Here is a 26,652-nt window from a genome sequence, read left to right as displayed (position 1 = left end):
TGAATACGTGGGAGCGCAAGCAGACAGGGGACCGGGAGATGAAAAATACTATTTAAAAGAGCGATGGGTGAAGGAAGAAAATTATACGAGGAACTTAAACGAGGGCGAGGAACATGACAAAAAGCATACGATAGCAAAGCATGGGAAAAGGGAAACAAACAAAAGCACCACAGGTTGGTACCAGTCCATGATATTGTCCATAAGTCATCACCATCACCAAAAGGATATACCGAGTGCTCTAGGCTCCGGCGCTATTGGAGGGCATTTTGCATAGAACGGTTCAGCGATCTCCGGGAGTTATACAATAGCCCTCATTCTCCATTTTCTTTCACGTTTCTTGCATTTCCTGGGCTCTTAGACCAATTTGGGAACTTGTTTGGAGGGACTTGATGACGGCCCAGCTGTGGCGGCCTCCATCATTCATTCTGCATTGATGATTTTATACGCGTCTGGATAATCCACTTCTCGGTATTCCCAGTCTATCGGGAGACAGCTGTCGCATTGATTGACTGATTGGCATCTCGGATTCTGTCCGTTTGCTGGGGACCATGTGTACACTTTTGTCCTAGTCTGCCTTTCTCTGCTCTCCCCGTTATTGTCTCTTCTCTGAGGATTCTGCTGGTTGTATCTAATTTACGAGTCAACGATGTACGCAACTATCTGAACTGGACCCTAGATCCGGTCCCCGTAAATCATTAACATGGACGACTGGTATACGGAGATCTCCGCAGGAGATTCAAAATCTGTATGCCTCTTGATTATTTCATTATGCCTTCTGATGCAACGTCAATTGCAAAGCAGAGCACGCTAGGTCTACACGAAAGAGGTTATTTGTGGCGGATTGAGAATCCCACTACATTTGATCCCACCCACACTGGTCTACATAACATACATGAAAGCATGAATTTGATGAATATCGTCCCTAAGATCAACCCCAGAAGGTCGCCTTTCGACGACGCCATAAGTTGCTCCGTAATATTGCCGTCATCTAAGCCTATGCAATCCACCTTATAATGAAGAAGACACTTCGGCCGCGGAGAGAATCGAAGACTCGGTAGCATCAGCAATGTTGTCAATCTGGCAGGCCTTCGTAAAATCAGGCTTTACGTCCAATATCATCCAGATACATGGCACTGCCTCTGAGGCTGACAAAGGTCGTTTGCTTTGAGTACGCCAAAATCCTGGCGGTTTCCTCCTGGGAAGCATGCTCGGCCATAAGCCTTCGCTTGTGGGCCCTGGTGTCAGCTTGTCGAATACTTCCGGCTTTATCTTGGTATAGGGTGTCATAGAGCTGGTCGGTGCCGTCCGTGATCTGGGACGTCAGGGCCTCCATGGCCTTGGCTGTTAAGGTGTCCACCTGAGCAGCCAGAGCTGTCTCTTCATCGGCCCGCTGCCGCTTAACACTCACGTCCCGCTCCTCCCGGTCATGGCTCTCCTTGCGCTTCTTGGCCTCCACCAACTTCCTTCGCTCCTCCTTAGCAGCCAGATACTTGAGAGAGTGGCCTAGCTTTTGCTGAACTGACGGAATCACATCCAGCGGGATGCTGGAGAAGAAAAGCACACGGCCCTGATCATCAGTGTGGAACTGCTCACGAATATCTTCCGGAATGGCGGCATTCGCAGCATCGCTCAAATGGAAGACTTCAATTGGCCGGGGAGCGTTGGGATTGTACATCCCTAAGGGAGGAGCCGGCAACCGGCTCCCTGGATATGGGGTGTACGGTGTTTGTTGGGCGGCTACGTATGGATGAGGTACAGCTGACGCCTGATAAGCAGCCGGATGAGGTGTCTGAGGGACAAACCCGCTAGCGCGCCTCTGCAAGGCAGGCTGGTAAACCTGAGCTGGAGGGATCTGGGATTGATGGAAAGTTACCGGGGGAACCGGTGCCGGTGAGTGTTGGGCCGGAGGAATAGGCGCAGCTGGGGAGCGGGCCACCGCAGTAGCTGCTCCAGCTGCTGCGCCAGGGCCTTGACTATCTGCACTCGGCCGTGTAGATGACTGGTTGATCGAGGGCTGCCGAGGAGGAGCAGGGGGCAAAGTAGGTGGCGGTAGTGACGGAGGTGGTGACGGGGTTGGTTCCGGGGGAGGAGACTCCTGGAAAGCGTAGCGATCGGTCAGTGGCAGTCACCTATGGCTAAAACGTTTAAGAAATAGCTTACGTTCTCATCCCGGGGGCGGCGATGGACTGCGCCGACCACGGGGGGTGCATTGTCCGCCCCCCAGGTTGGCTTGGGAAGGTCATCGGTTTCCTTCGCATCACCCTTCAGCAGATGCTTGATCGGACTGGGAATTTTCTTGATTCTTCGAGGAACATCAAAGAGATCCATCTCGTAGTCCTTCTCCCTGACTTCGTCCGGAAGACAACTCGCCCACGTCTTGATTTTGTTCAGTTTATGTTTCTCCTCGTTGTATCGGGCTTCACAGACGTAGACATCCTTATCGGGGGAAAGACCTCGGGGCCGGCCACGATTGTAGCGAGTGAAAAACATCACGAAGCAACGATCCACAATCTCTTCCACCCGGTGATCCCGATACTGACCCGTTTTGACCACCTCATTGGGGTAGAAATGCTTCTCGAAGTGATGGACGGTCTGCTCAGGGCGATAATACCAACAAGCGTTGATCCATTTCTCACCCTCGGAATCCTGCCATGTGCGATAGATCTGGGCTACAATGGGTTTCGTCACATCGTTTGGGTTCTGGATATGGACCCAATCCCCGACCTTCCACAGCTCGCCCTTGTGCAGAATGCCGTCGGGTAGGGGCAGGCGCCCATCCTCCATCAAGTACTCACTGTCTGGCTTTTTCTTCTCGTGCTCAGCCAGCTTGCGCGCTTCCAGTTGCAGGTCAACTGCGTCCTTATAGATCTGACTCTCGGGCTGATTGTAGGCCTTCGCGTTGTTGAACATAAGGTCCATGTCTCTCATGAAGTGGTCCACCGAATTGTACTTCTTCCGCTTTGACTTCCGCTTGATGATGTCGATGGCAATGGGTTCTCGAATCTCCACGTAATAGTCCGGATATGTAGCCTTGTCGGGCAGCCTCTCGAAATGTCGCACTTTAAGTTGGTTGCCGGGCCCTTTCAGCTTACGAATCCCCTTTAGGATCGCTTTGATTCTAGCCTCCATTGGGGTGTCAACCCGCGGTGGCCGGCCTCGCTTCTTCCGCAGCTCAGGATCATTCGACTTTTGACCATCGTCTTTGCCACCCTCCCGTTTACCACTTGGACGAGAGCCCTTCTTCTTCTTTCGTCGACTCTCATCATCAGAATCTTCCTCATCCTCCTCGTCTTCTTCGTCCTCGTCTTCCTCATCCTCTTCCTCTGGGAGGGGGTCTGCTTCGGGGATTTCTCCAAGATCAGGGAGTTCAGCTTCCTCCGTAGTGATAACCCCTTGATTCACCAGTTTTCGAAACTCTGTGATAAAAACATCCTTTTGTTACCAGGTATGGTCAGCGAAATCGAAAGTAAACGTATCACCATGTCAGAGTAGAGCCCAAGTTGCCACAGACCTTTATTACGAGCGCATCTTCATACGCTTGAGATTTTGGGCGGTTGTAGGTTTGCGCATTGTGAGGGATCTAGGATAGGGACAACGTCAGTTTCCCATAGCCTCGGCTTATGGCAGGTTAGGAAGTGGAGACAGGCCGAGAGCCTGAGCGAGTACATACTAGAGCACAGTCGCGCACGAACTCGGGGATGCTCTTATACTCGCGCTTGTTGATCTTTTGTTTCAATATGCTTAAAGCCATGGGCTCCTTGATAATATCATAATAATCGGGAACATTGCGTTTGTTGACGCTCCGTTGGAATAGTCTCGATGGATCATGGCCACTGTAATCCGTGAAAGGCGAAGACTGTCAGTCAAATGAGGGATTCTAGTATCGAGCCCGGGACAGAATGCGACAAGCGGCCAGGCCGCCTCGTTCTTTCATGGGTCGAAACGGGGGTGCAAGGCTTACTCCTCCTCTCTGTATTCGTAGATAGCCAGAACAACGCTCATCATTGACCTCCATTGCTCGTCCGTGATCCCATCTATCGCTGTCAGGCTGCGGGCCTTGCCGTCATCCTCGATCGACTTGACCGGTTCCTCAGGAGCAGGGTGAGGTTGCGCTTGCGACGGCTCCGGTTCCATACTGTCAACGGCCGCGACAACGCAGGAAACTTGGCGCAGATCAGAACCCAAACCGACTCGTCGATTATTCTCAAGATATTCTGTCAGTCGAGCACGTCGACAGAGCGAGCCGACATGGAGTGCGAACAGAAGCAGAACGAGCGCAAAAGCGCCAAAGGACGAGATTCGCGCAGCAACTATGCTGACTCAGCAGAGCAGCTTGCAGCCACAATACGGCGTAATTTCATACAGTCCCGACTCAGGACGTACGGCCCGGTTTGATAACATACAGACACGGGCCTCCCAGGTGCACTGCCACACAGCCCTCCCGACTCAATCGGTACGAGCGTGTAAGTAATACCCGGTAGTTCGCCGGAGTCAGGCATCTCCCCTCCGAGGTCCCAGCGGAGAGATGATACCTTCTTCCCTTTACCCACGATTGTTCAGGTGCCTGGATCAGTTGCTGGTCAATTGCCATCCATCACCCTCGCTCGAGCATTCGCTACCGCAGCTGATTCCTTAGAAGCCACCCCTCTGACCCAGATCTCTCTCTCTTTCCACCTCCAGCCCTCCAGCCCTTGCGACTACGTCACAGGATGAGGATCCGCATCCGCGGTCCGGCGGGACAGTCCAGCGTCACGCTGGATGAAGCCGCAACTATCGACGATCTCCGCCGCCAAATCACCGATAGAACTGGCTTAGAGAGCTATGATGTAAAATATGGTTACCCCGATATCAAGCCAATGTTGCTGGACGGGCTTCCTCTGGGTCAGAAGATTGCAGATCTCGGGATCACTCTGCACGGGGAACAACTTATCGTCACACAGAGAGAGAACTCGACCCAAGCGCCAACCCGAGTCAGCGACGAACCTCCAGCGGCAAAGCAGCCACTGAATTTGCCAGTATCAGACAAAATACCGAACAAAGGTTCCCCTGATGATCCGCCGGAGGTTCCCTCGCTTGAGCACAGCGGAACCTTCGTTCTCCGAATCATGCCTGATGACAATTCCTGTCTCTTTCGCGCGGTGAGCAGTGCGACCATGGGGGGAGTGGATGTCATGACCGAGCTACGGTCTGTTATTGCGCAGACAATCCAAGCGAATCCGGACCTCTATTCCGAGGCGGTACTGGAGAAGAAGCCGGACGAGTACTGCCGCTGGATCCAGAATGAGGACTCATGGGGCGGCGGGATTGAGCTGAGCATCTTAAGCAAGCATTTCGACATTGAAATCTGTTCAATAGACGTGCAGACCCTTCGCATCGACCGATTCAACGAAGGCGCTCCACTGCGATGTATCGTAGTCTATTCGGGAATCCACTACGATACAATTGCTTTATCGCCTTCTAGTCCTCCTTTTACTCACGCCGATGTGCCTCCTGAATTCGATACCAAAGTCTTTGACGCCGCAGATCCATTGGTGCTTGAGAAGTCGCTCGAGCTCTGCCAGATCCTACAAAGCAGGCATTACTACACTGATACAGCTGGCTTTCGTCTCCGCTGTAATATATGTGGTGGGACATTTATCGGGGAGAAAGGCGCGACTCAACATGCCGAACAGTCAGGGCATGTTGACTTTGGGGAGGCTAGTTAAACAGCGGCTTGGTCGAATCCGCGTTGGGTTGCTTTTCTGGGTATCTAATTTTTGAAGTATATGTACACCCGTATATAGTTTTGGGCCGGCAGTCATTGAGAGACACGCCCATTGGGCCTGGGGAACTTCAGAATACCAAATCATTGTATTATTTCCTGTGTCTCTCCTCTTGCCTTTGTCGTGTTGCACCCATGAAGTGTCCCCGCTAACTGTATGCACGCAGGGAATTCACTGCCAGACCCGATCATTCAGACATATCATGGATCGCTTATTTCAATCATGATTTGGTTTTTCTATCGTCACGCCAGATGCCGTTATCATACATTAGCTCAGAGGCTCTATATCATTGCTACTTCGTCTGCCTCCTCTTCTTTGTCCTCGTCTTCTTCCCCAGTGTCCGCGCTATCTTCAGGGTGCCCTCCCCATTCCACATCATGGTCTATAGGGTCAGTGAAAAACTCGTGCTGTAAGGCATCCCTGGCGCTTAGACGTTTATAGGGATCCAGTTCCATGAGACCAGCTAACAAACGAGTGGCTTGTTTCTCACTTTCAGTTAGTTCTTCGACACAGCTGGCCCATTTCACAAGTTTCTCCCAGCTATAACCCTTTTCACCAATGGTAGGGATGTTGGTTTCAAATATTTGTCCATGCATGGCTGCTGCGGACTTCATGCGTCGCGTACCGAAAATACTCGCCATCTCGATCATCGCGTCGACATCATCAGCCGAGTTAAAGAATGGAAACCGGCGCCCGAGTAAGGTCAGGAGAATAACGCCTGCAGACCACATATCTATTTTGGTTGTCTGGGAGGTGCACTTCAAGAGGACTTCAGGTGCACGGAACCCTCGCGTTCCTGCTCGGTTAGCACGCCTCGATGGCCGTGAGTCGTTCTTGGGATAGCCAGCTGACAGTGTTGTCGGTGAACAATGAGTGTGGTGGTAGCTGTGGTTAAATCTACTACGGCGTATGTAAGTTGCATTCGCACACAGGCAAGTACCTGTATACTCAGACCCCTCACGCTAGGGCAACAGTTCAGTATTATGCCGCATGGTATGATCATAGTAGCTCAACTCACTTCTGCAAGGCCGAAGTCAACCAATACGCCTTCCCGAAGATCAGGATTGTACAAAAAATTACTGTCAAGGCCATAAGTCAGTATCCGACTGAAGTTAAGAACGATGAGTAGCGCGCATGCTTCCTTACGTCGGTTTAATATCGCGGTGGAGGATGTTGTGTTTGTGGACCGAGTGCAGCGCGGTAAATAGAGATCGAAAATAATGTCGCATATCAGCGACCATAAACGTGCGGTATTGAATGCGAAAGTCAGTGTGAGGAAAGAAAGGCAAGACAGCCACGACTTGATCCTGGTAACGGAAGGCTGTGATTAACGGACAAACTGATCGACAACCGCGAAGATCATGTAGCAGCTCCAGTTCATTTTGAATGCGGTGGGGACTGCTCGTCACATAGATCTTCTTCAATGCAACAAACCGCGGCTTCCTTCGTTTGACCGGAACTGAGCGGCCGTTGTCGCCTTCCACCCGTCGTCTTTTAGTCGGAGGATCCGTCCAACCATCCGTGCGATTGCCTTGAAATGTGTCCCAGTCATTTTCATAGTGGTCGTATAAAAGGTCCTCTGCTTTGTACACGGTAGAAAAGGTACCTGCGGTTCCATAGCCAGTCAGTCGGTCGTTTGGTTCAAGCGGAGTGAGCTTGTAAGTGAAGGAACACAGCTAGAAGCAAGTTGATCAACCATTCCATACCTTCTCCGATCCTGTTCACCAGCCGAAATCTGTCAGATATGCCGGGAAATGTATCTTCAAGTTTTCTCATATCTTCCTTCACTGAGTCATCAATATCCTCATTGTCTTGAGGATCGTCCTCCCCATACCCAATATCCTCTCGCATCTGTTCTATTGATCCATCGCTATCCGTGGCCGCACTATCTTCCCCAGCATACTTGGGGCCCGGCTTCGCAGCGGCAGGTTGTTGTGCGCCAAAGATATCAGCAGATGCTGCATGAAATGTGGACATTTCAACAGAAGCCCTCAAGGGTCGTCATAGACATATAATCAGGGCAAATGAGAGGTGGTTCGATCACGTCTGCATATGCTAGTAGGACAATTCAGTCTGACAACACAACAAGGTAGAAGCAGTAGGACCGACGATTTTCTTCTTCACGGAGGGAAGGGAGGCAAGGAATAAAGATATACCATTGAGTGCAGAACAGTATTACTGAGTCAATTAGAAACCAAGTCACGCACGCACACGCGTGTGGGACATGTGCGGAGGAGTCCAAATACTGTATGCGGTGTTGTAGTACGGAGTAGGGTACCTTCCAACAATAATCCAAAGGGTTAGGTCCGGGCACATCGGGAATAAGAATGTTTGTTTAATTACTAGTATGTAAACAGCAAGGTACGGTTTCCCTGTACACGTCGTGATGTGAATCATTACCACAAATACACGTTACAGCCTTCCAGTACTGAGTACAGTTAGTGGAAACTGGAGTGGTGTAATTTGTAGTTACGTCATGAAGTTATGGTACCGCATAAACATGTGATTTATTTTACTGGTACGCAACCCTGTCCCGCCGCCTTCAGAACTACCGAAAAGGAAAGATACAAACAAATGAGGTCCGCCCGCATCAACCGCCACCACTTCTTCCCTCTGACGCCCACTCTCCTTCAACCTGCCCCTCCTCTCCGGCTCGCCATCCTAGCATCCTTTGGAAAATATTGTTACTACTCGTCACCCATAACCTTCGTGTCCTTCGAGGACAGCCCTCGCAGTGACCAATCATGGAGGACCGGATCCAGTTCGACATCAATGAGTCGCTGAAGTACTATTTGAGCGACCCGGCATCTGTTCCTACCCCCGGTGCTGATCCGGAGCTGCTCGATTGCGAAAACGATCCAGATCAACTTCCTACTGCCTTAATTGACAATATACTGAACCCGATCGTCGATGCGGTCGCGGAAAACCCAGAAGGACTGGCCCGACCATCCTTTTTTGATTCATTGCAATTCTTGTTAAAGTGCGCCCTGGCCCCTGACATCCCGAGATGCATAACTTCAATAGACTCGGTTCTAAACATTTCATTCTCTCCAGATACTCGTCACTTTCCCCCACCAGGTCCCTGAGCAAGCTTCTTGATTTGGTGGTTTCCGGCTTATCAGTCGAGGCGGATATAATTCATAATGATCTTGAGTCTGATGAGCAGGACGGTATACAACATCACAAGCAGCTACTAGAAATGTATGGCTTTCTTCTGCAATGGGCTCTTAGTGCTGTGGAGGTCAAAGCTGCAGAAAAGCCGGCAGAGCCTGCACCCGCCCGCAGAGGCGTAGGAAAATCTGCCAGATCCAAAGCAAATGCCAAGGATGGTAACTGGGACTGGACAGCGCAGATTCAGATATCAATGGAAACCATGTGCAAGGTGATGAAGCTCAAGCTCAGCAGAATATTTCTAACAACATCTGACCGCGATACATTTATCAATCTGTTCACCCGCTCAATCTACCTCATCCTCGAGAGTGAGCAGCGTGTGAAGAGTATGAGCATTCGGATGCATGCATTTAAGGTCCTTTGCATTGCAGTTAAACATCACGGCCATGCATTTGGTAAGTTGTGATGCACCCGCTCAAGTGGGGTGTAACTAACTCGCGGGGTAGGAGCCCAGACCTCTATTGTACAAAGCTTGACATACTTCGAGCACTTGTCGGAACCGATGGCGGAATTTTTACACATTCTCGCGGAACAATATGATTACCCTCAGCTCTCAGATGAAATCCTCAAGTATAAAACCTATCCTTGTTCGTACATAATGACCCCCATACCTAACATGTCTTAGGGAGCTTGGAAACAAAGAATTTAACTCCAATGATACCCGTGGGCCTAAGTCGGTGTCTGCTTTCATTGTGAAGCTCTCGGAACTGGCCCCGCGACTCATCATAAAGCAAATGACACTTCTGGCCAAGCAGCTGGACAGCGAGGTAACCGCGCACATTTTTCTCCATCTGATTTTCACCAATGTGTAGCTAATAGCTTCTAGTCATATACGCTTCGTTGTGCTGTCATCGAAGTCTTCGGGAATCTCATTTCCGACCTAAGCCGGCAAGAGGAGCGAAGTGACAACTATAAAACGCAGATAAATGCGTTCTTCGATGTGCTCGAGGAGCGCTTCCTTGATATTAACCCTTACTGTCGGTGCCGAGCTATCCAGGTATATATGAGAATATGTGACCTAGAACAGAAGTTCCCCAAGAGACGGCAAGCTGTCGCGGAGCTAGCGGCAAGGAGCTTGGAAGACAGAAGTAGTAACGTGCGGCGAAATGCGATCAGGCTGCTTGCAAAGCTGGTTTCAACCCACCCGTTTAGTGTCATGCATGGGGGACAACTCTCGCACAAGGAATGGGCAGCTAGACTCGACGCCGTGGATGCTGAACTGAATGCACTTAGGCCTCCTGAGACACCCGGATTTGATGGGGCAGAGGCATCACACGTTGACAGTGCATTGTTGGATGATGCTACTCAACTACCGGAAGAGTCTCCCTCTAAAACTTCGGGACTTACGGAGGAAGAGAAGGCTGTGGCAATCAAGCAAGCCGCTGAGCAAGCGGCCACGTCCGAACTGCTAGCACGACTGCAACTGACAAGGAAATACTATAATGAAGCTATTCGATTCATCGAGGTCCTCCATTCTTCCTCCGATCTGGTTGCCCAGCTATTGTCGTCAAGAAACAAGAGTGAGGCCATCGAGGCCATGGATTTTTTTGTTGTACTCGACGCGTACAAGGTTGAGACCTCTCGCAGTGGGATCCGGCGAATGCTCCGGCTGATTTGGACGAAAGGTAACAGCGACGAAGGCAAGGGAGTTCAAACCCATTTGATCGACTGTTACAAAGGGCTTTTCTTCGAGGCGCCGGATTCGTTTAGTCCGAATGATGCTGCAAATTACATTGCCCGAAACATGATCAGTCTGACATTTGGCTCGACTCCCGCAGAACTCACTTGTCTCGAGCAGCTATTGAGTACTATGATGAGGGCAGGGCATATCTCAGACGCTGTTATTGCGAAGCTCTGGCAGGTCTACGGCGTGCAGAAGAAAGAGATCTCGAGGACACAGCGTCGAGGTGCAATAATCGTCCTTGGTATGCTTGCTTTGGCAGACCCCGAAGTCGTCATCAAGGAAATCGAGACAATGCTGCGTATCGGGCTTGGAAGCCTGGGCAGATCCGATCTTGTGCTTGCAAAGTATACTTGCATTGCTTTACGACGAATGGTGCCAGGTCGCCAGGCGAAGTCCAAGGACGTTGGCATCCCGAAGCTGACAAATGACCATGCCGTTTTAACGAAGCTTGCAGCAATAGTTGAAACAGTATCTGACAGTAAAGAATGGTATGGCGTGGCGGAGCAAGCGATTGGCGCCATTTATGCCTTGTCGAAGCATCCGGACGTCCTGTGTTCCGATCTTCTTAAACGAAAAACCAGATCCGTCTTTCAGTCACCGACTCGAAGTTCTTCGAAAGTCTCTGATGAGGGGGGTGAAGAACAACCCGGGACAGCCTCGACGGACGACCAGGGAGCAAGTCATAGAACACCCTCCGCTGCATTATCTCAGCTGCTCTTCGTTGTCGGTCATATTGCAATTAAACAGATTGTCCACCTCGAGCTTTGTGAACTCGACTTTAAGCGCCGTAAGGCCGAGCAGGAGAAGAATAAAGCGGCTATTGCCTCAGCCCAAAAGAACAATGACACAGCCGAGGATGACGAACTTGACCTCATTGGTGGAACGACTGAGGACGACTTCCAGGATGCTATGGCACATATCCGGGAACGGGAATTGCTATATGGGGAGCATTCACTCCTGTCCAATTTTGGACCGTTGGTTATGGAGATCTGCGCAAATAGCAACATTTACGCTGACCGCAACCTTCAGGCAGCGGCAACATTGTGCATGGCTAAGCTGATGTGTGTTTCAGCAGACTACTGCGAGAAAAACCTCCCTCTCCTGATAACCATTATGGAGCGTTCCCAAGATCCAACCGTTCGCAGTAACGCTGTGATCGCCTTGGGAGATATGGCCGTCTGTTTTAACCATCTCATTGATGAGAATACGGACTTCTTGTATCGTCGACTGAACGACAGCGATGCCTCAGTCAAGCGCACCTGTCTGATGACGCTCACATTTCTTATTTTAGCCGGCCAGGTTAAGGTCAAAGGACAGTTGGGCGAGATGGCTAAGTGCCTTGAGGATGAAGACAAGCGGATTGCTGACCTGGCACGCATGTTCTTCACTGAGTTGGCGAGCAAAGACAATGCAGTTTATAATCACTTTGTTGACATGTTCAGCCTTCTGAGTGCGGAGCGCAACCTTGAGGAGGCGTCTCTGAGGCGTATCGTCAAATTTTTGATTGGCTTTGTTGAGAAGGTAAGTCTGCACAGGAGTGTCCAAACAGTATACGGTCCAGATCCATGTTCTAACCTTGTTTGCCATTTTAGGAGAAACACGCCCGACAACTGGCAGACAAACTGGCTGCTCGACTTCCAAGATGCGAAACCGAGCGGCAATGGAATGATGTCGCTTATGCACTGTCTCTTCTTCCTCACAAGAACGAAGAAATAACGAAGACAATAACTGCGGGATTCAACAAAGTTGTCACAGCAAGTGCCTAAGCGAATGAAGTTATGCTTTTCTAATGATGACTTGGGATTCTGGTCTCTACATTGGCGCAAGGATTCGAATTTTGCGGAGTTGAAGGCGGGTGTTGGTCAAGTGCGGATGGGTGCTGTGCTTGGTTCATGGAGTTTGTATGGTTCGTTCTGCTTCGTGGAAACCTCCTTTAGGGTCTGAACTGGCTGTTGGGGTCCATTGTGCTGAGGAGCCCTTATAAATGTTCATATACAGCGTCTTGTGTGAGTTGACATGGGCCTTTGCCAAACACTGGACATTTATATACCACAAGTGCGAGGATTCCGCTGCATACTTAGGCGCACTCATGCATGCAGCCCTAGGTCATAGAAGGCCAACACCAACGTCGGCTATGATAGGAATAGTGAATGTTGGGGAAATCACACCTCTCCGCTGCATCAATTACTTTGTACCAGCAATTTCTAGAATGTCTCCATCGATAGTTCGCATTAAAGGGCCCCACCGCTTGATGAAAAAAAGATCTAAACCCGCCAAATACCATTGGCATAGCAGACAGAAGTGCAACCCCGGGGCAACCAAAAGAAATTCAAAGACCAAACGAATACCTCTAACCATTTGCCACCAAAACTGTCTCTTCGCATACGCCATATTTGTCCATGTACAATGAAACCCATGGAGATGATGCCTCTATGCACCCTTTATTTCACTCTCTTCCAACTTATAATTGCCGCTGCGTACACCCTCAAGCGCCTTCAAACCGTCTTCAGTTAGCTCTGGCCTTCCCAAAGGCGTGACAGCGCCTGTGAAAAACCGAGGTTGCCATGCTTCGTTATTTTTCTGACGCTCTGCTGCCCTTTGCCGTTGCCGTTCCTCGATGTCCTGCTTGAGCTTGGTGGCCTGGCCATACCTCTTGTCGAGTATCGCCTCGGTGACTAAAGACCAGAACTTGCGGGATTCGTTGGAAAGTTGGCTCTCCTCGGGAGGCAGCGTCTTTGCGACCGGGAAAAGAGGGGTGACATCAATCAAAGGTCGAGGATCACTTGTGCCGGCCAGTGTGTAGAAGACTTGCCCATGCCACGAACCGCCGATCCTAGCCAGAACATCGGTTTCGGGAACGTCCTTAATTCTCGTGATGACATCCTTATCAGGATCGTACCGAAAGATAACGCCTTCAACCTTATTTTGCGCCCGACCGATCCAGCCCTCTTCTAAGTACTGTAGAATGACCTTGATGCGCGTCTTGGCGCAGGTGATATAGCAGGTGTCCGAGACGGAAATCGCCAAAGCCCCTCGAAGCAGGCCACCAAGATGTGCCGCAGGGTGAGTCAAGTGGTACTCTTCATTATCCCTGTCTTTAAGATTGACGAAGATCCCGAGGTTGTGCTGGCCAGGGGCAACCCTAATGCTGGTGCCGGTGAACTTGGCACTGATTTGGTCAAACCCACGAGCCGAGAGTCCCCGGTCTGGGCAGTCAATGAAGAAGGCCGATACCGGTGGATGATGAGATGTTTGCTCGGTCAAGTAGCATACCTTGACCGGTTCTCCGCTGCCATTCTTCACGCTAGGGACGGCATCTATTGTGCCCGCTTTAGAAGCCGGCGTCACTTCTGGGAGTGTCTGGTCTACTTCCCAGCTACACTAAATTTCCAGGCCAGTCAGTGCATCTGTGATGAATCATGGCAGACTGCCTCCGCATCTGGACTTACCCTGAAGAACTCTCCCAATGTAGAATTGTACGGCTTGCATGGTTTGCCCTTAATGTATTTCTGTGGTTCACTCAGTGAAATGGCCTCAACTGAAGAGGAAATGGGAAGAGCAATATATACCAGGTCTTTGGTAAACCAGAATCTCAGAACCTCTAGCGTCCGTCCCAGCGGATCCTCTGATTGACCAATGCTGTGACACTCATGTCAGAAAACAGACCTTATCCATGAACAGGCTATCTTGCTGACCTTGCAAAGGCCTCCGGTCTGTCTAGGTAATTCCAGTATTCTGTAAGGCGAGGGTCCTGGTTAGCGATCCGCTGGCGAAGATGGTTCGTGTGCTCTAGCATGAAGGGACGACTTACCTAGATTGGGAGTCGGTTCTAAAAGATGCGCAGGCAATGAGAAACGAACAGACGCGATGTCGGCCACTCCGACGAACCTGGCAAGGCCACACGCTCCTATCAGCACAAACTGACCGAGATGTACGGAGCAGTAGGGGACGGGGTGGCGTATCTCAGTTTCCCACGTACTTTCGGAGAATAGACAAGAAAGTCTTCAACTTGGAAGAATCATCGGGGATCTTTTCGGGAATGTCTTGGGCCGTGACCGAAGACATGATGGGCTCCAGACTCGAGACAGGAAAGGGAATCCGACAAGGAGAAATGATGGCGACGTTCTTTGCGTCGCTTGTGGCGAAAGAAAGGGTCGGGCGTGAGCGTCTGAGCGAGATCTGCGGTGTGCACCTGGCAGACTCGCAGAGGATCAGAGGATTTGAAGATGAGGAATGGCTGCACAGCGGGTACAGAGGGTAGAGATACACGTTTAATCAAACCGACAAGGACCAGCCAGGGACTCGAGCAGCAAAGTCGAAGTGCAGATTGCGCTGAAACAATAACGCGGCGGGCGCGTGCACTGAACTCCAGGCGGTGACGTTCTTAATTTCTACGTCACCGTCACCTAGTTATCGGAGGACTTGGCTAAGGCCAAGCAGAGAAGTCACGCCGACCAGTCCACGATGGCAGAAGCTAGGAGTAGGATAGACGTACTCCGTACGGAGTATTCCCAGCACAAATTGGCAGGTAAAATGATCGTCAACTCCCCGCGACTGACCGGCAATATATGAGAAAAGGAGAGAAAAGGGATGGGAAGAAGGCCTAGTTGCGTCCCACCGGGCCCTACGGAATATCGTAAGTAGTAGATATAGTACGGAAGAAAGGGGAGTAGTCGTCAGTCCGGTTCGTTCGGTAATGATCGTTGTATCGGGTCCAACCCCCGAGGAAGAATCGCCTTTAGGGCTCTCCTTCTCTCTCTCTCTCTCTCTCTCTCTCCAGTTCTCTTTCTCTCGCGCGCGCGTGCTGCCGCCAGGCGGGAACGGAATGCATCAGGAGGACTCTCAGACATTGAACCACCTGAGTACGCTAAAGGCAGAGCAGTCATCGCGAACTGTCATCCAATCGGTGTATCACGAGGTTTCCTGCTTGGTCTACAATACGTTCCTCAGTGTACATCCACACATCCATCTCCTTCGGCTGCACCAACAACGGCAAGGCGCCGCCTATTTAGAATACTTCTAGTAGTCACTCTATGCATCGATCAATAGGTAATAAGAATCTATGGTCTTGCCCCTCATTCTCAGGGCTTGGCGTCCCGACCTGCCTCCATGGCTTCGATGTATATCTATCTATACCGCTACCTTAAGTCGCTGGATCATCAGTGCCCTGCCCCGAGCCACACGCCAGGATTGGCATATCGTGAGTAGTGTCGATGAGGTCATCCGCATTTATCAGTGGCCATGGCACGTTCTACGCACGACGCAGGAGAGCTGCTATAAAGAAGACAACATCCATATGATGGTCTGCTGGCGGCGTCACAGCAAGTTCTCGATGACCCTCTTCCGTGCTAAGAATCGTAGCCATGTTTGGACGGCTGGGCCATAGTCATATCTTCGGCCTTCGGCATAGTCATCATCTGCCTCCCGTGATTGTTGCTCCTCCCGGATCAAAACTCGGAGATTCTGCTGGGCATGACTCAACTCCTGCTGGTGGTGGATGAGTTCTCCCATCGAACATGTTTGGTACTTCCCATGTTGTACAGCAGGGATAGACGCTTGGTCAATCATTGTTTTCGTCAGTGTAAAGGTCTCATCGGGTCCCAGAACAGTAGCTCCAAGCATCGAATCCGCAACAGTCGATCCCAATTCGGTCGGCCCCTCTGCGCTTGCGGTTATGCGCCTGTGAACAATTTCTAGGCTCTTTACATTGACCGCTAACTGACCAACGAGCTCCGGCAGCGGATCCTTGGCAACGCTCAAGATGGAGAACTCAATCTGATCCTCTTCGTATTCCTCCATTCTGGTGCGAATATTGGGCTTCACTAGGTTCAGCCAATCATTCTCCGGTGAGCAAGAGCCTACAATTCCATCCAATCAGTGATGACTACCGATGTATGATTCATTTGCTCACTCACCAAGCGCCTGGGGTTGGCGTTCTAGACCGTCAAATTTCCACACCTTACCCAAGGCAGGAACAAAGGCAATGAAGTGGAAACCCGCGTTTGTTTCATCATCCGCATGTTTAATCTTGGCAGAGCGACTTCGCTTCGATGTGGCTTCGGCTTTGAGCTGGAAGTCGGAGCCAAGCATGTCCATTCTCCTGCTTCCAGCTTAGCCAAGGCAGACGTTCTCACTGAGCAAAGTACTTACCTCGCGAATGAATTGTGTATTCCTTTTACAAAATCGAAGTTATTGATTGCATCCCCCCTCAATGCGGGAGTGAACGGCATGGTGAAGTCTTTGAAGTGTTGCAGATTTTCTCCAAGGTCGATGCCCTCGACATTGTTTACAATGTTCAGAAGAGCCACGCTAGCGCAAGCATTACTGGCTGTCTATCCAGAATCGTCAGCAGTTGGCTTCATGGCAGGGACATAGAGCAGGAACGGACGAACTTGATTGGCAAACCAGAGGCCCTTTGGACAGCTCGCTTCTTGCTTGTCTGGATCGTCCTCTCGCCAACGAAATAGAAAGATCAAGCCAAAAATCGGCTTACTGCGGGAGTAAAAGTTCTTAGTAGGTAATGAGTCAGTTGTTCTTCCAGTGGCGCTCACTTCAAGACTGCCATTATTTCCTCATCGAGTGATATGACTTCTTGAACCTTGACACCCTTCACTCCGAACTCTCGGAGCATAACATTAAATATAGCCTATAGAAGGAAGTTAACCATGCTGGATAGCCAGAAAGTGAAGAAAGACTTCGGGTTTATGGTCATACGGGTTCTGATTCAAGCTCACAGAAGCCGTTCCAGTTATCCCTCTCCAGTCTCGATGCTGGTGGGCATGGTTCATTTGAGCAGTCGGTGCCATCGTTTAAAACGCTATTGGGTTGTGCATCCAACCGTGGTTGTTTCATTTGCTGTGTCATGATAATTCGGTGCAGACCCAGGTTGGAAGTTATAAAGGGACAAGGCGAGCACTTAGCACCGACCTATCGAAGTGAGCGTTAAGTCCTTCGAGCCATCTAGACGGAGATGACCGTAGGACAATTGTTCCAACTTGGAGAAGCTGGCGATTCAGGTGTCAATAAATTGGCTAAGACAACACCGTGTCACTGTACAAACACAGTTAAGAATGGCCAGAGCTATGGGATATGAGGAATTAGTGCAAATCTATGACCTTGGCGCATAAGTCGGTTTCGGTCGTATACCCTCCTCACAGCACGTGTCCTGGAATACGGATACAGGTGCGGCTTTGCGCACGTACCTACCGTTATTATTAACTACTACAAAAATAACAATGAAGTGACTTCCATGACGGAATAAGGATGTTACCATGTCTCTACTACCACCACCCTCTATGCCGACAGTAACTTCAACAACTACAATCTTGTGCAAAGGGCGCCAAACATCATAATGGTACGGTTAAGCGTACGATGTAAAGGTCCCCTTGAGTTTTCTGTAGATATATCTACCTGCTATGACAGGACACACTTGTTTGCGCGCGCTCCAATCATCATACTACTATGGTGGAGTACCCATCACCTACAGCACGTGATGTGATCATCATACATCATTACGGGTTACTCCGTACACCGGTCCTGTATCCATCTGCAAAAGCGCCCCGGCAGCTAAAAGCTGGACCCTTGCATCTTTTTGGACCTCGTTTCCATCCTGGTTGTACCGCGCTCCCATATCTCCAAACATTTTGTCGAATAATCAGAGAGATCGATTGGATTACGCGACAGCTTGACTTGGGTCCCAAAGCTTTTTCATTACGCGCAAAAGAAGCTAGCCTTCTGTTTCCCCCCCTACCCTCCTCTCTTTTGGATTCTCAACACAGAATAAACCCCCTCCAAGGCAGATCCAGGACCCCCGCAGCTCTTGTCACTCTTGTGGGTAAGCTCCTTTCTTATATCTATCACTTTACAGCATGGAAACTCATTCTGTCCTATCTAACATAGATTGGTCGTACCGTGAATGATTTATGGTCACAGCATGCCATGAACGGTACTCCCCGACTTCGGTCTGCTTTTCCGCAGACACCACAAACAGCCCCGAGGATAAAAGATTTAAGCCATTCTCCATCTAAGTATAAATCTCGGGAGGTGGGAATAAGGCAATCACCTTCAAAAGCACCTACAGCCACTCATGATGCGAGTTCGCCGCTCATACCGGTTGGGGTAATAGATGCCCCGTCGCAACGACTTTATATTGCGGCTTTCTATGTCGCGCTGAATGCTTGGCGGGTATACGAGTCTTGGACGGCATCTGATGACTTGGATTCGACCTGGCTGTTTCTTAAATGGGCTGCTGTGGATGGTATCTTTCTCTTCGGTCTGCAGGCGTTACGCATCCCGTGGTTAGAATGGGCCTTTCCCACTACACTTGCAATTTTCATAATCCACGTTGTCGGCAATGTATTCCTCATGTTTCGGATTCCCGTATGCTTGATCATGTCGCCGCAGTAAAATAAGGGCTTGCTAACATGTAACCAGGTTCCGGTGGGGGCATGGATCGCAGGAATGGTCAAATTGGCCTATGATAGAGAGCTGTCTATCTCTGAGCGGAGTGTGAAACCGGGAGATATTATTCACAACGCATCTCTCATCTTGGGGAAGCAGATTGTCCATATCCTACCAGAAGGGTGAGTTCTTTCGAAATAGCTTGTTCTTTGAGCTCACTGACCGAGGTCATATACAGTTCTGCTGTCCTCAACCCGGACCAAGTGCCGCTCTGCATAGACTCACAGAACAATGCCATCAACTTACCAATCCGGGTCAATCAGACCGATCCAATCCTCATCGAGTTGTTACGCTTGGATTTCGACACCGGCGCGAACGAAACGATCTCGCTATCATCGAAACAGCTGAAGCAGCTAAAGCGACAGGCTGAGAAGAATCATCAGATATCCGGGTCAAATCTCCATCGGGACCTTCTTTATTCGATTCGGCGACCGGGAATTTATCGCCTGCAGAGGGTAGTGGATGAGTCTAACCTTGACGTACATATGCGGTCGTCTGACGCTCTTGTCGTCTCGTGTCCTCGGGCATTGATCAAGAACTCACACACCCATAAATGCCGGGGAGAACTATCAAACTTAATACTCGCGGTCGAAGGCACACCTCCATTGAAAATCAAATACAGCAGACAAGTGAACCATCTTGACCGAGGGTTCTCCTTCCAGAATATCCAACCCGATAATTTGCGCTCGCCTTTGCTGGGTCAGAGAAATTCCGGTATCCTTTTCAGTTCCAAAGAGCCCGAAGTCGCTTGGGCTCAGAGTCAAATCATTGAAGTTCCTCTAAATGAATCATTGAATGTCGGCGGGGACTGGCTTTATACCATTGAAGAGGTCCATGATGCTGCAGGAAACATTGCAAACTATTCAGCATTGCTGGATTCTTTTGACCGATCATCGGCAAAGGCATTGTCACAGTGGCATCAGTTTTCTGTTCACGAAAGACCCCGGTTGTCTCTGTTTGGTTGCAATGACCAGAGCTTCCTAGAGGTTGCACGTGGTGACAGTGTCGACCTTCCCATAAAATATCACCCTTCTGGGCAAGGGTATGCAAATGACGGGCCCTTTTCTCTGGTGTACTCTTTCAGCGGCACCGATCCAGAAGGTATGGGTGAACAGCCCAGTAAAGTCCGTCGGCTGTCACTCAGCGGTCTCGATCAGAAGCCTCAGATCAAGGATCCTGGTTGGTATAGCCTGGGTTCTATATCTAGTCAATTCTGCTCTGGGGAAATGCTGGAACCTTCGTCATGCTACCTGCGCAATCCGCCGGAGCCGGAGTTGGCTATCAAGTATGAGAAAGTCTTCGATAAATGCGCGAATAACCCTGTTGGTCTGCTCGTCGACTTGGACCTCACTGGATCTCCACCATTCCGAGTTCGATATGTTGTTGAGCATTCGAAGGGCGTGGAGACAAAGACTCAAACTATCGATGGGCTACGTGCTCAGCTGGATTTCACACCTTCAGAGGCAGGTTCTTATCGTTATCGCTTCTTAGACATCTCCGACACAGTCTATGCTCCACAATCCCTCAAAGACAAGGTGCCTATTCTCGAACAAGATGTGAAACCCCCCGCTTCTGCCCATTTTCTTGGTTCCAAGGAGGTGCGCAAGGCTTGCTTCGGGGAGCCGGTGTCCATGGATATTGCCCTTTTAGGGGAAGCACCGTGGACGTTGCAATACGAGCTTGTCCATAACGGCAAGAAGACAAAATACAACCTGGTGTCTGACACCGAAATTGCCACGATTGTAACTGAAAAGCTCGTCAGTGGTGGCGAGTATGCTGTCGTGCTCACGAGCGTCAAAGACCGCTCGAATTGCAAACGAACTCTCAGGGACAGTATTAAAATTGACGCTCGCTCAAAACCACCCCATGCCTCATTCGGTCAGATTGAAAAGAGCAGAAAGTACTTGGCATTGCAAGGCTCCAAGGTTGACATTCCAGTCAGGCTCAGCGGGGAGCGGCCGTGGAATGTGAGATATCGGAATTTGAATACCAGTTCTGCTGTCCTTGAGAAAACATTCTGGCAAGAAAATAGCGTGTTGACGGTAGCCCAGGAAGGGCGATATGAACTTGTTGGAGTTACCGATAGTTCTTGCCCTGGTTCTGTCGAGCAGTCAGCCAGCGTCTTTGAAGTGTCCTGGATACCTCGTCCTCGGATTAGTGCCGTTGATGGCTCTCCTGTCGGTGGCGACGGTCACATAGTAAAGCGTGATGTCTGCCAAGGCGAAGATGACAGTCTCGAGCTCCGGCTGTCCGGCAATCCTCCGTATGACATACAATACGAGCAACAACGGAAAACGTCTCGTGGTTCGCCTTCTGTTAGACTCCAGAGTCTGAAGACGGCTCTTCATGCTGCTTCCATGGAAATGGACACTTCAGAAGCCGGCCTCTATACGTATAAATTTACAGAAGTCGGCGACAATCTCTACGACCACGATCCTAGAAGCCGGCCGGTGGTCGTGATGCAAACGGTAAACCCTCTCCCTTCTGCGCGCTTTGACTCGCCTGGCCGTATCTATGGCTTCTGCAAAGAAGATATTAGCGGCGAGGAATTGATTCCCATCACTTTGGAAGGCGTCCCGCCGTTTTCCCTCGAAATCTCCATCAAGCATCATTCGAAAGCCAAACCAGAAATCGTGTCAATCCCCAACATCAAGTCCAACCGGCATAATCTTCCTATACCGCGACGTCATCTCGACTTGGGTCAACATGTTGTCAGCATTCGCAAAGTAAGAGATGCGCGCGGATGCCAGCAAGAAACCGAATATGATACTTCTTCGGTGAGAGTCGCTGTCTCGGACGTGCCTACAATAATCCCCCTGGAGTCCAAGACAGACTATTGTGTCGGCGAGCGGCTCTCTTTCTCACTGTCTGGCCATGCCCCATTTGATGTGTTCTATACTTTCGATGGAGCATCCAAAAGGGCCACTTCCAGAACCACAAATTTCCGTCGTATTGCCGAAAGACCGGGGGTTTTCACAATCACTGCTGTGGGTGACGGTGCAAGCGGGAAATGCAAAGCACACAAGAATATAACGAAGACAATTCACGAGATGCCGAGTGTCAGAATCAGCAAAGGCCAAGTTTCAGTTGTTGATATACACGAAGGAGGAGAAGCAGAACTTCAGTTTGATTTCTGGGGCACACCCCCATTCGAGTTCACGTCTGTTGCTCGTTCCCTTGAAGACGGATGGTATTCTTTTTGACTAACTATTACTTAGGTATATCCGGAGCTCGAATACCCGAAGAGGGAAGAAGCCTGAGATCCTTGACATTAAGCACGACGTCTCTTTCGAACACACAAAAATCATCAAAACGTCTGACGAAGGCACATATGAAGTTGTGGCGATCAAAGATAAGTTCTGTTCGTTTTCGTCCCAGGCACCGATCGAGATGGCTGAGAAGGCAATTGCGGGCCCGTAAATGGAACGAAGGTGGGAGAAAGGACCAATAGTATATTATATGTACGAGTGTCATTCGGCATTGTTTTCTGTTTCACGATATTTTGGTTTCTCCCTTCGCGATCGCATTGCAACGGCGCTTCTAGGTATTTAATGATACATGGCAATGGAAAGTGTTTGTCAACAGACATCCCATCTTTACTCTTTCGAAGCCAACCCTGTGTGAACTTCAATACTGTCGACCAAGTCAGCACCTAGCCTAGCGATTTCGCTCAAAACGGCCTGGCGGTTTATGGATACTTCGTCGGCGAGCTTGGATTCTACTGGGCACGTTGAATATGCCAGCTTCAGTGTCCAACTCTTTGGTTTGAAGATCTGCGGATTCCACAATCCGGCAATAACACTGCAACCTTCGTCTCCATGGAAGAGAAGCATGTTTTGGTTGTAACAGGCCTGCAGGTCACGGGCAAAGGACTTGACGACTGCAGGTTTAGCAGCCTGCGCGATTCTCCGTCCGTCTAGGTTCTTGAACCTTGTTGACAGGCCCGAATGTTCACGTAGTAAGCCCGCGCGAAGATTAATGACAAAATCATAAGGCGCTAGGGATGTATGGAACAGATCCGATATATCAAGGCCATACCCCTCGTCGCGCAGCAATTTCATAGCCGCCTTAGCCAATGTGCGCATTCGAGCAGCCACGACTTTGGGGGGCATCTCATGTTGAGTCCAAGTCACGCCGTCAACATCAATATCGGAAGCAACGAATAAGGCGACGGTGTTCATTGCCGGGTCGATGCTTCTCCAGGCAGAGAAACGAGTCTGTATTGCTTCCATTGCTTTCTGGTCCAATTCACCAAAATCAACCATTAGTGCCTCTTGTTGCCAGTCCCACCGAGAAAGGAGGTGAAGGGTTCTTAGAAAACCAGCCATAACACTGGAAGGGGTGTCCCATGGATAGGGTTGGGTAAAGACTCGAACTACCAGTAGCTCGATCAATTCCTGACTGACATGCCCTGCAAGCAGGTGGCAGTTGAACCAATGTTTAGCGAGGCGGATTGTTGGTGACAGCAGCGGGAAGCGTGTACATAGAGTACGAATTGCCTGTGTCAGACGAGGAGTTTGGATAAAGAGTCGCTTATACGCAGACAAGGCGTAGGCCACCTGCTGCTTTGTCAGCGGGCTAGCTCCCTTGTCCTTCAGCTGACGCTCTAGCAATAACTGTTCTCGATCGTGATGGATTCTGAGGCGGAAGATGATTCCGGACATATGGGTAATGTCCAGAAAGGCATTGTTAAGTATCCCAATTGACTCGTTCTCCAACCCGACTTTGCAAAGAGAAGCAACTCCAGACGACTTCAAACAGTCCCCAATCCTAACGAGGAAGGCCACCTTGGTCATCTGGATTGCCTTCAGGTCATCCGGCCACCGGGCCGAACTCTCAAACTGTAGAACAATGTCCGCTGGGTCGCATGGTAACCCGGTGGTACCCTGCAATCGAAGAGCAGTATAACGCAAACTTGGGCTAGCTGGTGCTAGCTGCCTGACGGTGAGGGGGACACCATCCATGTCTTTAATAGATTTCTGCACGGAATTGAAAGCATCCGTGATCGATTGAAAAGACGGGCTAGAGTATGAAAAGACATTATCGCCGCCCTCGCGAAGCTTCTGGTCATACTCGTCTCCAATATAAATCAAATCGTCTTCCGTGTAATTGAAATGGCGTCTCAGAATGTACGCCAAGATTTGGTATACTATAGACGGTGAAGATGCTTCATCAGTCCATACCAAGCTCTCCCGGATGCTGCCATCTTTAAAACGCCTAAGCTCGGCCTTCTCTCCCCAAAAGGACCGGAAAGATGCTGCTTCTTCTTTTTGTTCCGCAAACGGGCCATGATCGACAGCACGCGCAGCATTTTCGGTATTCAGAAGCAACCCCACAAAGACGCCCTTGCTCTCCAATTTGCGATTCGGCTTCGCCTCCACCGGCCAGGGCTCGGTAACACCACCGTAAATATGTATAAGATCCGCTCTGTCCCCAAGTGCCTTAGCAAGCACATCATAAATCGCAGTTTGGCAGTGTAGATTTCGAAGAACGCTCGCGCAGTCCGGGGACGGAAGCTTGACGATCCGGTCAAACTTGAGTAGGGGTTCGTTTACTTTGATGATAAACACCTTGTCGAAGTTGTCGTCACGGGACTCATTTAACATCTTGACGGTGGTGTTTGCCTCGCGGCGAAGGAAGGCATAGGACCAAGGAGTCACCTTGTATAGAACGTTCAACCCTCTTTTGCCGTCATACAAAGCCGGAACCCCGTGGTGAAAAGGAATATCCGTAGCCGAAAACAACAATGGGCTCGTCAAATCCCTTCCTGCAAGAAATTGCAAGGTCGCCTTGAATAGCTGATAGCTACTGTACGACTTTAAAAGGACAGGCTTTCCATTTGGGCCTCCTCCTTCGAAGAGAAGAGACATAAGTATCGTCCACTCAAACCCACCAAATCCGCCACTATACAGTGACGAACCCAAGCCACGCTGTCGGAGCCACGTCCGGCCTAGGATGCAAGCATCCCTGAATGATTCACAGTTCCGAGCAGCGTTGTATACGTATTTGTGATACAGAGTCACAGTGGCCTCAGAGCGAAGAGTAGCATTGTAGAGCGGAGTAGACTCTTCGGACGCAGACGCATCCGTTGAGCCCTGTCGTATATTGTTTCTTGCTGGCAAGGTCCGAGAAATCGGAAATAGTGAGTCTTCGATGGCTGTTATGATACGGATCTGGAATTTAGCGGACACATGCTCCTTTTCGTCGGTTCGTTTAGGTGCCAGTAGGATAACAGGGCGGAGGCTATCGCCATCCTGAAGCCCGAACTTAACGTTGAAGCCCAATCCTTCCGCCTCCCTGATCCCGGCCGCGAGGCTCGCGATGTAATACGCCCTCTTATGGAAGTAACGGTAGTTCACATAGTCTTTCTCCTGGAAGAGAGTATTCGGCATTGTCACTGCCAGGTCCACTGTGAGCGGTTCGGAACTTTTGGCACCCGTTCTTAGAGATAGACTTCCCACCACGTTAATATTGGATGGTCTAGAGTATGAGACGGTATACTTTGTATCCTTTCCTGGGCGAGGTTCAGGGAATGGGACAGTGATACCATGCGAGCCACGCAGCTCTTTCTCTGCTTCTAGGGCTGACTTCGGAGGCCTATCCGGAAGGGATTCGATAACAGTTTTCAGCTCCTGAAGTGTCTCCTGAAGTCGCGATACGTGCTTATCATAGTTCGGCCTCAGTTCATTCAGTAACTCGTCCAACTGTAGCTTGAAAAAACTGGACTTGTAAAAGCCGCTGGCGAGCGCAAGTTCAGCGGAACGATCATTCTTTTCTCTTCCAGTGATGCGCGGAGTATAGGAGGCGGCTTTCCGGGTAATATTGGAACCATCACTATCAGCCTGTTTATCTCGGTTGATAATTCGTGCATGCGAGGATTCGTCCGGGGGAGGGCTCAATCTCCTTCTTTTCGCTGAGTGAGTCGACATATTGGAGAGGCAGAACAATTAGAGACTCCGGTGAAGGTGGGAGTCAGCTTTGGAGGCTGGCAGATGCAAATTGAATTTCTGTAGCGTTTCTCCTTCACCGAGATAGCCCGTCTAGCTGAGCTTAGAACTTCCGCTTCGTCGCTCGTTTTCTTGCTTCAGTCCCTTTACTTTTTTTTTTTGCCCTCTCAATTTTGACGGGAAAGTAAGCTCCGATCTCCGAAACCCCATCTACATTATGTAATCAGCCAGCAATAACTAAATAGAAATAAAGCCACCAACCATTTCTACATCCCACGAATTCCACGGTCTGATACCAGGGTAGATCCTATCTTAATGTTGTGCATCTGATTTTTTTTTTTCGATTGTTTTTAATATTGGTTGCTATAAAGTATTGAGTGGTACTGAGCTTATGTGCGACCCGGTTATTAGGTTTAAGGTCTCAGGTACTTTACCCAGGTACTTGTACTCTCTAGATAACCTACTCCGTGTCATTCAAAGGGCGAATTGTAAGATTTCATGATGACATCCGCATTCGAAAAGTCAGGCACATGAAAGCAACATTGCCAGGAAGATGCAAGGCACAGAAAGCCCACCCGGCCAAATACAACCTATCACTAGAGCGAAGGATCGGAGGGGAAGCCACATC

General features: G+C 50.0%; 8 protein-coding genes across 8 annotated transcripts; 3 read left to right on the top strand and 5 right to left on the bottom strand.

Annotated features, from left to right (window-relative positions):
- Positions 1-753: 753 nt before the first annotated feature.
- BO80DRAFT_371037 (putative RSC complex subunit (RSC1)) lies at positions 754-4,250 on the bottom strand. Its single transcript, XM_025716473.1, has 5 exons — positions 3,962-4,250; positions 3,671-3,833; positions 3,512-3,580; positions 2,161-3,432; positions 754-2,095 (listed from the first exon to the last, which is right to left on the bottom strand). Exons 1-5 carry the CDS (start codon positions 4,132-4,134, stop codon positions 1,097-1,099), a joined length of 2,676 nt encoding a protein of 891 aa, XP_025580647.1. The 5' UTR covers positions 4,135-4,250; the 3' UTR covers positions 754-1,096.
- BO80DRAFT_451055 (ubiquitin-specific protease OTU1) lies at positions 4,249-5,705 on the top strand (the record flags this gene model as incomplete). The annotated part of the gene is made up of 2 exons (XM_025721860.1): positions 4,249-4,253; positions 4,709-5,705. The coding sequence occupies 2 exons, from the start codon at positions 4,249-4,251 to the stop codon at positions 5,703-5,705; spliced, it is 1,002 nt and encodes a 333-aa protein (XP_025580646.1).
- Positions 5,706-5,874: 169 nt separating this feature from the next.
- On the bottom strand, positions 5,875-7,739 carry BO80DRAFT_470405 (serine/threonine protein kinase CDC7; the record flags this gene model as incomplete). The annotated part of the gene is made up of 4 exons (XM_025723066.1): positions 5,875-6,724; positions 6,781-6,841; positions 6,909-7,368; positions 7,469-7,739. 4 exons carry the CDS (start codon positions 7,737-7,739, stop codon positions 6,044-6,046), a joined length of 1,473 nt encoding a protein of 490 aa, XP_025580645.1. The 3' UTR covers positions 5,875-6,043.
- A 581-nt stretch (positions 7,740-8,320) lies between these two features.
- Positions 8,321-12,820, top strand: BO80DRAFT_498433 (condensin subunit YCS4). Its single transcript, XM_025724133.1, has 6 exons — positions 8,321-8,742; positions 8,817-9,328; positions 9,380-9,503; positions 9,559-9,700; positions 9,760-12,138; positions 12,210-12,820. Exons 1-6 carry the CDS (start codon positions 8,507-8,509, stop codon positions 12,381-12,383), a joined length of 3,567 nt encoding a protein of 1,188 aa, XP_025580644.1. The 5' UTR covers positions 8,321-8,506; the 3' UTR covers positions 12,384-12,820.
- Positions 12,821-13,047: 227 nt separating this feature from the next.
- Positions 13,048-14,682, bottom strand: BO80DRAFT_343868 (putative oxysterol binding protein (Orp8); the record flags this gene model as incomplete). Its single annotated transcript, XM_025715249.1, has 6 exons — positions 13,048-13,998; positions 14,067-14,126; positions 14,187-14,256; positions 14,313-14,352; positions 14,429-14,505; positions 14,597-14,682. 6 exons carry the CDS (start codon positions 14,680-14,682, stop codon positions 13,048-13,050), a joined length of 1,284 nt encoding a protein of 427 aa, XP_025580643.1.
- Positions 14,683-15,690: 1,008 nt separating this feature from the next.
- On the bottom strand, positions 15,691-17,749 carry BO80DRAFT_460529 (ubiquitin C-terminal hydrolase 37). The gene is made up of 6 exons (XM_025722395.1): positions 17,332-17,749; positions 17,169-17,263; positions 17,010-17,109; positions 16,768-16,949; positions 16,533-16,717; positions 15,691-16,475 (listed from the first exon to the last, which is right to left on the bottom strand). The coding sequence occupies exons 1-6, from the start codon at positions 17,479-17,481 to the stop codon at positions 15,934-15,936; spliced, it is 1,254 nt and encodes a 417-aa protein (XP_025580642.1). The 5' UTR covers positions 17,482-17,749; the 3' UTR covers positions 15,691-15,933.
- A 427-nt stretch (positions 17,750-18,176) lies between these two features.
- On the top strand, positions 18,177-22,645 carry BO80DRAFT_420604 (putative nuclear envelope pore membrane protein). The gene is made up of 4 exons (XM_025718404.1): positions 18,177-18,447; positions 18,517-18,996; positions 19,051-19,199; positions 19,256-22,645. Exons 2-4 carry the CDS (start codon positions 18,556-18,558, stop codon positions 22,278-22,280), a joined length of 3,615 nt encoding a protein of 1,204 aa, XP_025580641.1. The 5' UTR covers positions 18,177-18,447; positions 18,517-18,555; the 3' UTR covers positions 22,281-22,645.
- On the bottom strand, positions 22,392-26,167 carry BO80DRAFT_8340 (rRNA-processing protein UTP22). The gene has a single exon (XM_025724839.1). The coding sequence runs from the start codon at positions 26,004-26,006 to the stop codon at positions 22,674-22,676; it is 3,333 nt and encodes a 1,110-aa protein (XP_025580640.1). The 5' UTR covers positions 26,007-26,167; the 3' UTR covers positions 22,392-22,673.
- Positions 26,168-26,652: the final 485 nt, after the last annotated feature.

Source organism: Aspergillus ibericus, assembly GCF_003184845.1.
Source record: "Aspergillus ibericus CBS 121593 unplaced genomic scaffold BO80scaffold_1, whole genome shotgun sequence".
NCBI classification, from domain to species: domain Eukaryota; kingdom Fungi; phylum Ascomycota; class Eurotiomycetes; order Eurotiales; family Aspergillaceae; genus Aspergillus; species Aspergillus ibericus.
The sequence above is the reverse complement of the archived record's forward strand: the minus strand, read 5'-3'. Positions and strand labels throughout refer to the sequence as shown.